The following is a 13,983-nucleotide window of genomic DNA, read 5'->3' as shown; positions in this document are numbered from 1 at the left end:
TGGAAAGTCGGGAGAGAGAGAGATTAGAGTAGAGAGCAAGTACAAAGTGCCATGCAATGTCCCAACCACATCATTACAAGCCCATAAGCCAACCCGTAACAAAAAGAAAACGATGAAAACAGGACTGCTGGGCGATGCCAAGAGGCACCGTGCTGATTGCCCGACGACACAAGTCAATTTATGCCGCCGGACCTGTACTAACACAGAATACCGTAGAAGGAAGAAAAAAAAGAAAGAGCAAGGAAGAGAGGAAGGCCGATGCTAGTGTGGATAGCAGAGACTGCAGTCAAACTCCTATTTCGCTCGCCGACTTTATTTAAAAATTACAAATTTTTATGGTCAGATATTTGTTTCGAACAAAACAGAAGTTCGGTCGGAACCATTGCCATCCACACCAATGCCGATCCTCCACCAGCCTCCCTCCTCTACTCGCTCTTTTTTTTTCCCTTTCTTTCTCAGCAATAGCATTTCAATTTCTTTGTTGGAATCGTCCTGATAAGCCATAATTTAGCTCGGGATACCCCGAACTGAATGGTTCGCGAACCTTGGACGGAAAGAAACCCAGCCATTGCTATGCAGCCCCAAGCATGCTGAAAGCGGGAGACTCGTCATGCATAACAGAACCTTTACTCAAATAGATGGATGGTCACAACGATTTGCAATTCATCTCACGTGGACTGCACAGACCTAATTGAAACAATACTAGTTATCATTATTTGTAATCCTGCACACATGCACATAAGAGTATATAGTGACTTGTTACGATCTAAACAACCCATAAAAGCATCTCGCATAAAGTTATGAATTTATTTTTATCCACAGCGAACTCTTTACAGTAATGTGCTCCTCTTAACAACTACGTCTCTGTATCACATTTACCTTTACTCAATTTTCAGGTAAAGATCAGCATAAATATCAAAGTTTGGCTAGGCCAGCATCAAAATCACTTTCTCTGCATTGCCACTGAGCGCTGGGCAAAATAGTTAGGGATTATATAGATACCAGTTATGCCCTCAAAATTAGCCTTCAGAACGACGTCAACAAAAAGCAGTTAACCGCTCATAGATCTTAACACAAAGTTACACAAATCCATGTTTTAATACAAGGACATGGCGAGAGGGTCGAATTTCGTGACGGGCACAAGTCGAGAAGCATGGTGTGTTTTCTGATACCAGAAGGAATTAAAAATTTTGTCCAATATCCAAGGTGTTAGCGTGCATCAAACCCTCAGTACTTTGGCAGTGGCTTCTGGGTCGGAAGCAGACCAAATCGCTTCTTCAGAAGAACCCGCTGCCTGGAGAACTTATCATCAGGGGAGAAGCGAGCTGTAAAAGGAGTGAGGCACACTATTAGCGAACTTTATACTGCATCAATAACAAATGAATGAAGCTATGCATAGGATAGGCAGAATATGAAAAGAATGCAGATTACAGATTCCTATGCTAATTCCTGATATGAAGATAGCACTTGGAAGCTAATGTTCCCCCTTGCAGGAAACATACACAACCAAAAAGGAAAGAAAAAGAGAGAAAAGTTGCATGGGTTTTGTTTCATCTAGAAGAGTCTGTGGTATTCCACATGTGTTTAACTGTGACAGCAAACCATCATAACTTGCTGGAGTGACCTGTGAAGATGAACTGTATCTGGTCTTCCAACAACCAGTTCTTGCTGCAAGGCCCCCAAAACCAAACAACATTGTATTTCACTCCCAATGTATACAGATGTTATTCTGGCTTTTAATAGGGATTTGCCAAGTTTGTTTTCCCGTCATCACTAGCCATGCATCATCAAATACCCAAAATCTTCACAGACTTCTGGGTGTGTCCCTTGAGGCAACATTCAGATCGTATCTTCACAGGCAAATAATTTTATTGGCATAACCATAGTCATCAAGCCCTTATGGCAACTGACAGTGTCAGAACATTGGGTGGGAAAACAGGAAAAATAAGTGATATAGATGGCTGTGGAATGAACTCGCAATGACTTGGAGGGTTTCATTGGTCATTTACCGACATTTGATCATCAATGTGCAAGTCATTAGTCCTTACATAAACCATGTGCACCAACATATAATGACCCATCTAGGGCCTAAAAAACAATTAGGCTAATATAATCTAAATGAACGCAGTGTGCCCAATACCCATTTAATCCAGTATGCATCTGATTAGATGCCAAATTGAGACAGACTAGCATCTTGCAAAATTAGTCCGAACCAAAATATAAGCAATTGAATTAACCCGATATAACTTAGTTCAGCTTCTGAAAAATCCTCCCAGGCCACGCAAGTTTCATGCTCGACTTCATCGAGATATTACACCAAATATCTCACACTCGAGTGTTTCGTTCTTGCAAAATATACCTTAATGATGCCATTAGCATGTGTAATTAACAAGGAAAAATGCAACAAATGGCAATATTTTCTTATTTAAGTGCTTCAATGGTGAGATGTTCATGACATCATGTTTATGAAATGCGACCTTAGATTGCTTTAGTCTTTTATTTTCAGCAAAATATTTAAAAAAAAAGGTGAACAACCAAACAGATAAGTTCTGATAAACCATTTTACTGTACCTGGATGAGCAGATTGTGTTGCAACACCAAGTGGTGATTCCTTCTATAAGCAGAAAATCAACCAATATCAGTAGGAAAAAAATATATACATTTTATAATAGAAAAGGCGATGCCTAAAAACTGACATAAAAAAATTGTAAACAATTCATAAACATGTGGAGTGCCAATATGATGATAAATCAATTAAAGCAAGATGTAAGGAATAAAAATTCATTAAACGACCTACATGTAAGTGCCTCCTTGCAAAAACCAAAAGCAGAAAAACTAAAGCCAACACTATTGACACAATTTGTTACTCAAAAACTAAAGCCAACACCACTGACACAATTTGTTACTCAAAAACTAAAGCCAACACCGCTGACAATTTGTTATCAATACAGATGCACAGCTAGGATGATGACATTAAAAAGGCATGGTGGAATAAAGGAAATTGCCTTAAAATAAGTAGAAGACCAATTTTGGCAGCAAATTCTTAGACCAGAAACATTCCTCCAGATATCATATTGAGTACCTTATACTTCTGAAAGAACAGTCAGATACATAAACTGAAGACAAGACTACATCCTATTCCCTTTGTTCCAATTTAAACAAAGGTGAAACATGTCAGATCTATCGGAGATCTTTTGGTAAGTACTGCTAGGTCATTTAGTTTACCTAATAAATCAGGGTTTAATTAAAATAACTAACTTAAGAACCAACATTCACTTTTGATTAACATGACGGGAGAGAAACAACGGTTATTTTCCACAGTACTTCATAAGAAGAATCACATGTCACTTTTTGCAGGCTCGGTCAAAATGCAGATCTCACGTTCTTTTTCTAAAAGTTTCTAAAGCAAGATACTACTTTGCCTCAAATTTTGTTCTTTCCAAATTTGCTGCTGGGGCCGTGAATACCATCAAAACATGCAAAGGAAAATCAAGTCCAAGTAAGTCAAATAGGCAGTCTATTATCTTATCCCCTACAAAATAAACATCTTATCTTGGATAAACACTGAGGTCCCTTTTCACAAGGCCATGCTATTCATGTTTGTTTACCAAACTTACTAAACATGCAACATCTTGAAACTTGTAAGAAAAAAAAGTGCTTCTAGACACTTTCAAATTATAAGCATTGGACCAAATATCAGAAAATAATGAAAGGACCAAACATGAAACAAATTTTTAGATCTCATAATTATGCTTCAGATGAGTTGAAGGTTTTATCTAGTTTAACCCACTAGAGCAAAAATTACAAAGGTCTAAATCTTCATTGTCCAATTCTTGAAGGCCATCATCATCATCATCATCATCATCATTCAACTTTCACCAATCCAAATGGAGTCGACTATGGAGCATCACACTAATTCAAGTGTTAAATGGAAGGACTTGGAAGATTTATCCAGTTGTTAATCTTAGACAACCCTTTTAGCCTGATAGACCCACGCAATTCACTTGCACCTGTTAGCAGAAATCACTTACAAGAGCCTTGAGTCTAGGGTCTATGGAATCACACAGCAAAATCACTATCCTGATAGCAATAATGCAAGCTAATGCACAACTACTCACATTTATCCCATTCCAGTATATCCTTACAAACTCCCTGTTGTCAACTTAATAGCTACACCATTTTGCTCATACTTCATTTTCCAATAGATCCTTCCCTGGAATCTTTCCATTAACCTTCCTAGCTACCAATAATATAAAGCTGCTTATCCAGAACCACCCAATCCATGTTCATTAACCCATTCAAATTAAAACACCACGGATGCTGCTTTTTACACACTTAACTAGCACTGGCAAGGCAAACTCCTTTGTTGAAGTTCCTCAAATGTACTACTCTACTTAGAGAAATTAGTTACTGGTACATTTATTCAAGCCTAACTGATAAGGGATCTAAAGAAAAACATATAAGGATATTGCATCTATAGATATGGAACACTGAAAAGATATTGCTTTATTACGTACAACTGGGGTTATTTTTCTAAGGATGTTGGGCAAAGTTTTATATTTTTATATTATGTCTGGGCTATCGTCAGCAAATTATACATCAGGAGTCCTCGCTATATGCATTGTTGTTTCAACTAAAACACAAAACCAAAAACAACCCTAAACCCCAAGCCGCTGACACTATAATATTATCAAGGAAAGCAAATCTTACAAATAGTACAAATCTCTAGTAAGTTTATTGCATAGAAATCTATAAGAACAACAGTTAATAATCTAGAACCACATAATCATCTAAATACCAATATAAATCGAATAAATCAAAAGTCGCAAATACTATAAAAGTCGATAAACAGAGCCAAAAGAGACCGAAAGGAGCTACCTTGGTGGTGTAAACCTTGTCCCCATTCTCATTTATGTAGAATTGAAGATACATGGCCCCGTCAAATGCTAAACTCTACAAAAATCCGATAGTCGCAACATAAATAATAATAATAATAATAATAATAATAATAATAATAATAATAATAATAATAATAATAATAATAATAATAATAATAATAATAATAATAAATGGTATTCAAACAGAACGAAGTGCGCGGATTTCGCCCTGATCCAACTTTTATCACAATTAAATTAATCCAATAAGATTGAAGATTCTTTCAGCTGATGTAAGGCTTATTATAAGAATTTCTATCGATCCAGAGATTTATTTTTCTGTGCGTTCAACCTCTTGAGGAGCCTTCGGAACCCCAGACAGAGAGAGAGACTGTAGATCCAAAGGTCTCCGTTTCTTTCGATTATAAGATTAAAGGAAACGTGAAGAAGACTCAAAATAGGAGAGAAGGAATGATAGAAACTCTGGAACCACTCGGGGAGGAAGAAGAGAAGGCGCACCTTTCTGAGAGGAGAAGCTCCCGGACGTCTCCGCGAGGGTTAGGGTTTTAAGCACTCTGAGCTTTTCTCTTTTATAGAAAAAGAAAAAAAAAATACTCCTTCAAAATAAAAGTTTTTTAAATGTAGACCACGTGACTTTCACGCGAGAGAAGCTGGAGGTGTGATGCAAGCCCACCAACCTAAACATTAGTTGGATCAATTCCATTGGGCTTAAGCCCACTTTGGCCCAAATCAACTTGTCCGAGGTTAAAAAGTTTTGAACATAGATTTGAATTTGGAATCTTTCTTCTCGATGAACATGTTCAACATTGCCTTTGTTTAGGTTTGTATTGGATATTTAATTTGTGAGAACTCGTGCGGATGGATATTTAATTTCACATCGATTATTTGCTAGGTAGATCTTGAGTTTTTATACAGGTTCAAAAAAACCAAATAATATCTTCCGGTTAGTTTTTTTCAGATGAGGTTTAGAATTGCTATAAATGGTATCGGAGTGAATCCGGCTCATAACCTATATGACATAGAGAACACTGCAATATAGATTTATTGAGACTGATTATGAGCCAATGGTGGTGTGTTATATAATTAGTTGGACAAAGTTAAATGCTAACTCTAGTGCCTTATTATAGTCAATAGACTAGAGGGATTTGTCAGCCAACTTCGACTCTTTTGCTTTATGCAGTGACCATATAGTAGTAGTCTTATAGTTATTATATCAAATATGAATTTGGGAATTAATATAAACGAGCCATAGATGAAACTATTGCCAAATTTCATTTCTCATGTTTGATATTTCGTGGTTGTTATGTAGAAAGACGGATTTAAATCTTAATATCTGTCCGCTACATGAAAAACATTAACATCAGTCCGTCCGGAAGAGCAAGAATTTTTTTTTTAGTTTTTTCGACCGTCCGATCTGAATGCGTGCAGTTGGACCATCGCTAACACGGTGAACGCTCACCATGAAACAAATCATGGAAAGAGAAAATAAAAGAGAGAAAGAGAGAAAAAAAAAGCACCCGAAATGAAGTCAAATCAAGTAGTCTTCTCCTTCCGCCGCGGGCTTTCTGATTGCGGGCGAGGGCGGTCTGGCGTCCCTCTCTTGTGTCGCGTTATCCGACGACGCCGACGCTGGGTTCTTGGATCTGGACGCTCGGATGGAGTCACCGCTGCCGGAAGAGCCTGAGCCCTTGGATCTCCGGCGAGACTGCTTGGGAATCGCCGGCAGGTCCCCACCCGCGGCAGCTGCGGAGTCGCCGTCCTTCTTGCGCGGCCTCCTGCTGCCCCTCCGGGAGCCATCGGAGGGCGGCTCGCGATTGAGGGAGTCAACGGAGACGGTGCCTTCGGACTGGTGCCGCCGCGAGTGGCGGTGCCGCGGGGCGTTGTTGGGTGAATCCCCCACCGTGGGCTCCCCCGAACGCCGGGAGCCCCTCGGCATCATCTCGCCCGACGGATTGTCTTCCATTCCTGCGCGGCACTCTGAAAGGAAAAAAAAAAAAATCACACAAATTTATTTATTTATAGATTTTTTTATTTCTTTTTGCTGGAATATCCTCATAAATATTGAATTTTGTATGGCTACTCTTTTCAAATTAATATTTACATGTATATCTTTATAAAACACTATATATATATATATATATATATATATATATATATATATATATATATATGTACCCATACTATTTAACGACGTTAAAAAATTATCAGTTTCAAATTAAAATAACTAAAATATTCTTAACGGATAGACATGTAAATGGAGAACAAAATAAGAACAATAATATAATTTTAAAATTTTATTTTATTTTTACTTAATATAAATATAATTTTTTTAACAATAACCGTTATATTACGGATATGTGTACAATAACAAAATTTTATACGGATATACAGATATTCATATAAAATTAGATACGTAGAAGGATGTTCATGAAAAAACTCTTATTTATATTAGTCTTTCTTTTTGAAAGGAACATGAGAGAAATACCCATTACCATTTGAACCAATTGTACCGATTGGCGCCGAGTGGAAATCCTTCATCTGTTTATGTTTTTGGAGCAAGACATTGGCCGTCAGATAAAGATCGAGCGGTTATCATTTCATGGAGGTCATTCTGGGAGGATACGTGAGATAAGTAATTACCCAGCCGGGAGCATTCATGTTAGGCCCGTCCCATCCGATGTGTGCCACGTGTTTGACGTCGGTGGGAAATCCTATCTGCATTTCGGGTTCTTTGCCATCTGGAGCACAATATTTATTTATTTTTTGTTAGAAGGAATTAATTCTGAGCCGTGAAAAAACGATCAGGCGGACGTGGTTTGCATACCGAACATCTGGGAGATGTAGCGCAGGGGCTTCAGGAATCCCCTCTTCATCTTCGTGCGGGGCTGGGTCTCCTGGGAAATGAGAGCCAATTAGCCAAGCTTTTTTTATCCTTATTTCTATATTCTATACCCATCACATTTTACTCAAAAAATAAAAAAAATTATTTGTAATCAGAATTGAACTCCTGCTCTTTTACCATCCGAGCAATGGTGATCCTATACCTACTCTTTTTGTAGGTGCATCATTTTTCTTCTTAAAAAACCATTTGAAAAAGAATAATGGTGATGTAATCCTTGGTACGAATGCCATCAATTGAGTCGAAGCATTTATATAGATATATCTTGCTATTAGTTAATGTACATTAAGTAATTTAGAGTTATACCATATAGAATATGCATTTATCTATGAGAACGCTTTAAATATTTAAATAGCAATTAGAATCCATGATTTTTTGGAAGTTTTTTTATATGAATAATCTTCTAAATATTGAATTTTATATGAATATCCTTCTAAAATTGATATTTGCATGTACATCCTCTTAAAACGCTTGTTTTTCTATTTTACTTTTTTTTTCCTTGTTTTTGCTTGTACTCATGCTATCTACGCCGTTAAAAAATTAACATTTTAAATTAAAATGACTAAAATATTCGTAATGAGTAGATGTGCAAAAAAAAAAAAATTTGTAAGATGATCGCGATGGAGGACAAAAATGTAATTTTAAAATTTTATTTTATTTTTAATTAAAATAAATATAGTTTTTATTATCGGTGCTAGAAGCACCATTATATTCACATAATTTATATAAAAACAGTGTTTTATGAGGATACGGAAATAAATATAAATTTTTTAAAAAATATTTACATAAATTTAATTTTTTTTGAAGAATATAGATAAAAAAAACTTATTTAATTTTTGGAGAAATACAACAACAGAATGCTGCTTTCTTGGTTTGAACCTGAAGCCTGCATTATGCATTTGCCGTTTTCTTGGGGATATGGAAAATTCTCGATTATAGCATTAGTTTGGATCTCGAATAAATTAATAAAAAATCACACTTACAATTATTTTGCCGCAAATTTAAGGAGCAAACTTCAAAACCCGATCCATAGATATTGAAAGAAAGACGCGAACAATAATGTAGGGAAACATAAATTCCTCATCAAAACAAAGCATATCCAGCAGAAAATATATAAGCCAGTGGTACCTCGGTTGATAAAGGCCGCGGTTCAAATTCTGCTGCCAAGGTATGATGTTATTTAATGGTCTCTGGACGTCAAAAATTCTTGAAGAGAACTTCTACCACTCGCCCAGGAAGGAGGAGGAAGGAGAAGAGGTGCATCATGATACCCTGATAGAAATGTGGTGCCGTCTCCGGTCCGCCAAGGTGACGCGATTTTGGTTTCCGGCACCTTGAGACGGAACGCGGCCAACCGAGGAGGCCAAAGGCCAGGGGACAAGGAATTTTAGGCGACAATTGAAAGATTTTCTAGATCTTTCTTTTCTTCTGTATTTTGCAGCCATGGATATGGCTGGTGTCAGTTGTTTCCGTACACTCCTATTAGCTCTTGGCGCGAATGGCGGGAAGAAACAGTTAGAGAATTGGAGGGTGAGTGTTGAAACGCGTCTCTTAAAAATAGCCATCGTCTATGTTGACCGATTTGACCTCCTAGTTTTGGAGGATAAATGAAACTAAAACGAAGGTGTACTTGGCTCGAAAAAAAAAAAAACGGAAATTTCGGTGCTGACAGAGATTCTTTCTCGTCAAACTTGGTGACATCGAGGCTTTTTTGTTTTTTTTTTGCCTTGAAAAAGAAACCGTGGAGTACCCTCGTAGCAGCCTCCACTGAGCTCTCCTTCTATCAGAAAATGTTCGATGCAGATAGAAAATTTTTCATACCCTCCCCACCAGCACAGACGAACTCACGTGTGAGTACGTCACCCCTACCCACCTCAGTACCAAAGGACCAGCAGCGCTTCCAACGGGCAAATCAAGCGGAAGGCATTCGGTCCTTGCATTAATTAATGTCCGTGCGTTTCGAATCTGAATCACTTTGTTGGAAACAAAGCTCCGTTCTAACTATGCTACCACTTTTGTGGTTCTCAGCTTTTTTTTTTTAATAGAGAAAGGCTAAAACTATGCAACAAAACTACGAAGGAGCAAGATGGCTTTGCCCAGAACATAAAAGATAAACCAAGAGTGATATAACATAGAGCTGCAGACGATCCAACCGGTGCCGTCATCCAATAATAACATTCCAGACTTGCATTCATTGAAAAGAATCTCAACGGCAAAATGAATTGTAGAGCCGATAGGAAAGAGCCAAAGCCAGCAGCCAAATCCAATCGCAGCCACAGCAGTACAGTCCTTCCTGAAATCACAGCCAGAACACTGCCAGCAAGAGAGTAGACGAAGCAGTAATCCTTTGCGTTGTTTAGTCCACCTGTCGTGTAGGTATATTTTAAGGCCTTGGCTGCATCTCTTTGAAGAATGATGGGAGAAAAGTTGAAGCAACCTAGTCGTGTTGCGTTGCTATGCTAATATATATCTATCCCATTATATTAAAAAAGAACTCTCTCAAAATGTTCAGTTCGTGACGCGTTTCCATGTTATTAATTTTAATAATAAAAAGAGATAAGCTTTCCAAGATTAGATTTTTTTTTTTTATAAGAAGAAAAGAGTTATATGGTTTCTAGACTGATTCTCACCCACATGCGTTGTAAATGGCATATTCTAGCTAGTGCTGTTAAAAGTAATTCTCAGATCATCCTTGAGAGTTTATATGTCTCCATACTACATGTCATGCATGTGACGTCTTGTAGCATTTAGATGAAGCCTGTAGCAATATAACGAGCTCCCCCATTTTTTTTTGTTGGTCCACCTATTCCTCTCTACTCTCTCTCAAACTTTCTCAATGGAAGCTCCCTTTGAAACTTGACATAGGCATGTTTGGACCATCGGTCCCTAGTAGAGCTACCAGGAGACTTCGCTTAGCTGGTAGCTACAACGAAACAACTACAATACAATTATAATCAAGTGATGACATTTCTGCAACACCTCTCACATAAAAACAAATGGTCAGTTTTGAAAAAGCTTATTGTCAGTCTCTTTCGAATATGAATCCATCTGATTATCTGCATCAATATCTCAGTCTCAGATATGGAGAGAAGTGCCGAGTGGACAAGAAAATGGAAAGGGGAAATAGGGATATGTCTTAAAAACTCGAAACCATGATAAAACCAATACCTACAAACAACTACTAGTGGTCAACCAGTAGCTGTTCTCCATCTTTCCATCATGAAATGGATGTCACTATGCTCTAACCAACCGAGCTAAGAGGGCAGAGTTTTATATTTTCACTAATCACATCAAATAAGTTTAACGCAACACTCCATCTAGCCTGAGCCCAGGCCTCTTGCTTTGCCACCAATGATATTCGGCTCCAATATAAACCTACTGCTGAAATGCTGCAATGCATTTGATAGGAAGCTGTCAATCATAAGTATAAAGTTTGACCACCTTTGCTTAATTACCTTTGCACCGTCCATATAGCAATTTAATCGTTTGAGATAACCCATAGCTTTGATTTACATCATCAAAAAAGAAACAAACAAATAGCTTTGATTAAAAATATAATGGGGATGTCACTACCAAGGTCTAAATCCAGCAGCTCTCATAGATGGAGAGGAATGTCAAACAAGTTGAGCTAAGACTGAGGGGCACCTGAGCGCCCCATTCATATATTCCTTCTTTCACAGATGCAGAAAAGGCGTGAGGTGAAAGAAGTTAGAAGAACACGTCAAAGGCCATTCCACATTGTCTACCCCAAAAGGAAAAAGGTGGGAAAACTCTTCCTTCAAGAAAGGTGCATAAGGTGGAGCTTGGGCCTTGGAGCTATGACAGCCAGATGGAAGATGGAACAAACTATAGAAATATTCAAAGAGGAGAGTTCTCATCACCGAAGACGAGCTCAAAGGAGTGAAAAGAAGTGAGAGGTAAACGGTTTGCTGGTGCAATTTGAACTCTTAACAAATTACCACTAACTGATCAATATAAAAATAGACACGCTATAAAGATTTTATCACAGTATTACACTGATTTTCTGATGGATTCTACAAAGGAAATGGAAAAAGAACGACCTGACCACCAAAAATGCTTGAAATGGGTTAGTTTAGAATGAGAGGCATGGCCTCCTACAGATTTTTCTTAGAATTCAGACATCACATCAGACTAATACCCCCTGAATGTGGCAGTCCCCTATCATCCCCTATGATTCAGTTCCAAAAACAAGTATCCAACCTCACACTGCATTAATCTCAGCAACCAGCTGTTGATCAAAGACATTCTTGAATAAGATGCTCACAAACACCACACAGATACAAAGAAAGAAATATATACATTCACTATGCATCAACCATAAACAAAATAAGACCAGAGAACTGTTTGTTATTTCAAGCATTTTATTTTATTATAAGAAAACCATTTGCTACTGTTTGTAAAGTAAGTAAGAGAATACCTATATGGATGCCTTATTTACTGTCCAATTTTTTCCTTTAAACAAAAGTGAAATATAATTGGCAGCAAGGAAGGGATCACAAAAGATAAGATCATGACAGGAGGATTTCTACATCAAGAAGCCTTAAGATCATCCAGACCAACACTAGCCTGCAATAAGCAAAATACAAATATCACACTCCAACACACGGACAGGATCAGAGTTACCTGACCCACAAAAATGGTACATCAAGATCTTACCAAAAACCTGTGGTTCTCTGCAAGAAGATAAGAAAAGTTTGCGCAGAATTTCTCCATGTCTGCATTTATGTCACCTGAGCCACCAATAACCTCCATGAATTTCTTCCTATCTGGAGCGAGTTTCATGCCAATCTGCCGTCATGGATGCAACAGTACTTTAGTTACAAGCTATGAAAACAGAAGAGCATGGTGATAACCGGAAACAGTAAGAGGAAGACTAGGATATATAGAACAAAGACATATTTTGGGACATGGTGCCATGGGCTCTTTTTTTTGTCGTTGGTTAAAATGTTGTGGCAGAGGTTGTCCAGACATCCACAACAGAAGAGCAGACATTATATCAAATATTTGTAAACAACTGCTAAAATCCTGAATCAATTGAATGACAGCTGAAGCAGGGACCCACAGTTTGACCCGAGTAGAAGAATGTACTTTAGTATAACAGTCATACCGCACAATTATAGCATTAAATATCTCTATGTAATATTCCTAAAGACTCACTGGTCAACACTATATGAGTTTGGAAATTAGGAAGGCTACTTGTTTACCAGAATAGCAATTTCCGACTACACCACACATAAAAAGTCTGCAGAGGAAAACTGAGAGTTTGAGAGTAGGTTTTAATTTCTTATCACCACGTCAAAGTTATTTCATACTAAATCTTATACCTGTTAGTCTACATTGGGGAATTGAGAGACTGAAAGTACTTTCAATTTCTGAATGCCATGTCAAAGTTTGCAGTCGTGATCATCGGTAATTGTTTTCCTTCTGTCCCACTGCTTTAACAATTCTAGTGTTAGGAGGAGTGTCTGAATGCATTACCGAAAAGCTAAATCTAGCAAGCCAGCCATGCCATTTCTTTAAGGTCTTGCTGTAGGATTCTGTGCAGGCCTGTGACATAGTCCAAGCTGGATGCTCAAGCAAGTTACAGAATAGTTCCACCAAGAAGTCCATGGCCCTAAATTGACGGATACATTCAAGAATGATACATTCTCAAAGGCAAATTTTTTACAAGAAAAATAATGAAAATAGAAAACCAAAATGAACACAAACACTTGACAGCAAATTTACAATGACGTGAAAGTGCAAAAATGATCAATTGCTGTTTGAAAGTGTCACACAAGTTATGTAGAATACCTCGTTAACCACAGAAGACCATTGGTACAGCTTGAAGAAGTTTTAGATTCTACTTCTACTTGCACCATGCTGTACAGGTGTTCAAATTTTGAAGGATCAGACGCATATTTAGCTTCCAGACTCTGCATAAGAGGATCAGAAAATAAATATATCTGGAGGATTTGGACTAAAAAACAGAGACAGAAGTGGTATAAAGGAAGCTGGAGCAGACAAAATAACAAGTTCTCAAAGTGCATATATTTCATGACTTGGCAGATCCTATGGTGAATAAAAAGGTTATTTTTAAACAGATACTTAATGTAGTGAAGAATTTATTGCTGTGTTGTCAAAGGAATTAGGAAATATAAGTCCTAAAAAATCATTATGCACTTTTGA

At 37.6% G+C, this 13,983-nt stretch overlaps 2 protein-coding genes across 17 annotated transcripts in view; both read right to left on the bottom strand.

Moving 5' to 3' along the window:
• Positions 1-923: 923 nt before the first annotated feature.
• On the bottom strand, positions 924-9,203 carry LOC103703934 (H/ACA ribonucleoprotein complex subunit 3-like protein). 4 transcript variants are annotated; one of them, XM_039126440.1, is made up of 6 exons: positions 8,923-9,203; positions 7,720-7,789; positions 7,536-7,633; positions 7,388-7,433; positions 6,413-6,872; positions 4,879-4,953 (listed from the first exon to the last, which is right to left on the bottom strand). In XM_039126440.1, exons 2-5 carry the CDS (start codon positions 7,766-7,768, stop codon positions 6,424-6,426), a joined length of 642 nt encoding a protein of 213 aa, XP_038982368.1. In that variant the 5' UTR covers positions 7,769-7,789; positions 8,923-9,203; the 3' UTR covers positions 4,879-4,953; positions 6,413-6,423. The 4 variants fall into 4 exon arrangements, with proteins under 4 accessions (XP_038982370.1, XP_038982369.1, XP_038982371.1 ...); XM_039126442.1 differs by lacking the exons at positions 7,388-7,433; positions 7,536-7,633; positions 7,720-7,789; positions 8,923-9,203 and adding exons at positions 924-1,325; positions 2,572-2,614 and having other exon boundaries at positions 6,413-6,765; XM_039126441.1 differs by lacking the exons at positions 6,413-6,872; positions 7,388-7,433; positions 7,536-7,633; positions 7,720-7,789; positions 8,923-9,203 and adding exons at positions 924-1,325; positions 2,572-2,614; positions 5,394-5,499.
• A 2,560-nt stretch (positions 9,204-11,763) lies between these two features.
• Positions 11,764-13,983, bottom strand: part of LOC103703933 (glycolipid transfer protein 1-like) — a 43,872-nt gene continuing 41,652 nt past the window's right edge. For 8 of the 13 annotated variants that reach the window (XM_026803391.2, XM_017841999.3, XM_008787004.4 and 5 more), the window contains 4 exons: positions 13,609-13,730; positions 13,294-13,429; positions 12,472-12,603; positions 12,157-12,381 (listed from right to left, as the gene is read on the bottom strand). In XM_026803391.2, coding sequence (XP_026659192.2) covers positions 12,346-12,381; positions 12,472-12,603; positions 13,294-13,429; positions 13,609-13,730 — 426 coding nt within the window. In that variant the 3' untranslated portion in view covers positions 12,157-12,345. Of the gene's footprint in view, positions 12,044-12,156; positions 12,382-12,471; positions 12,604-13,139; positions 13,430-13,608; positions 13,731-13,983 lie in introns of those variants that run through there. The other 5 variants (XR_003385009.2, XR_003385008.2, XR_603526.4 and 2 more) reach the window with 3 other exon arrangements.

Source organism: Phoenix dactylifera, chromosome 5 (genome assembly GCF_009389715.1).
Source record: "Phoenix dactylifera cultivar Barhee BC4 chromosome 5, palm_55x_up_171113_PBpolish2nd_filt_p, whole genome shotgun sequence".
NCBI classification, from domain to species: domain Eukaryota; kingdom Viridiplantae; phylum Streptophyta; class Magnoliopsida; order Arecales; family Arecaceae; genus Phoenix; species Phoenix dactylifera.
Note: the sequence above shows the minus strand (reverse complement) of the source record. Positions and strands in the feature narration are given on the sequence as shown.

Excerpts from the sequence above, each read along its gene's own strand:
- LOC103703934 (XM_039126440.1), bottom strand. The coding sequence starts at position 7,768 with ATGAAGAGGGGATTCCTGAAGCCCCTGCGCTACATCTCCCAGATGTTC. Across the intron at positions 7,434-7,535 it reads ACATGAATGCTCCCGGCTGG|ATGAAGGATTTCCACTCGGC; the intron begins GTAATTACTTAT and ends AAACATAAACAG. Across the intron at positions 6,873-7,387 it reads CGGTACAATTGGTTCAAATG|AGTGCCGCGCAGGAATGGAA; the intron begins GTAATGGGTATT and ends TTTTCCTTTCAG.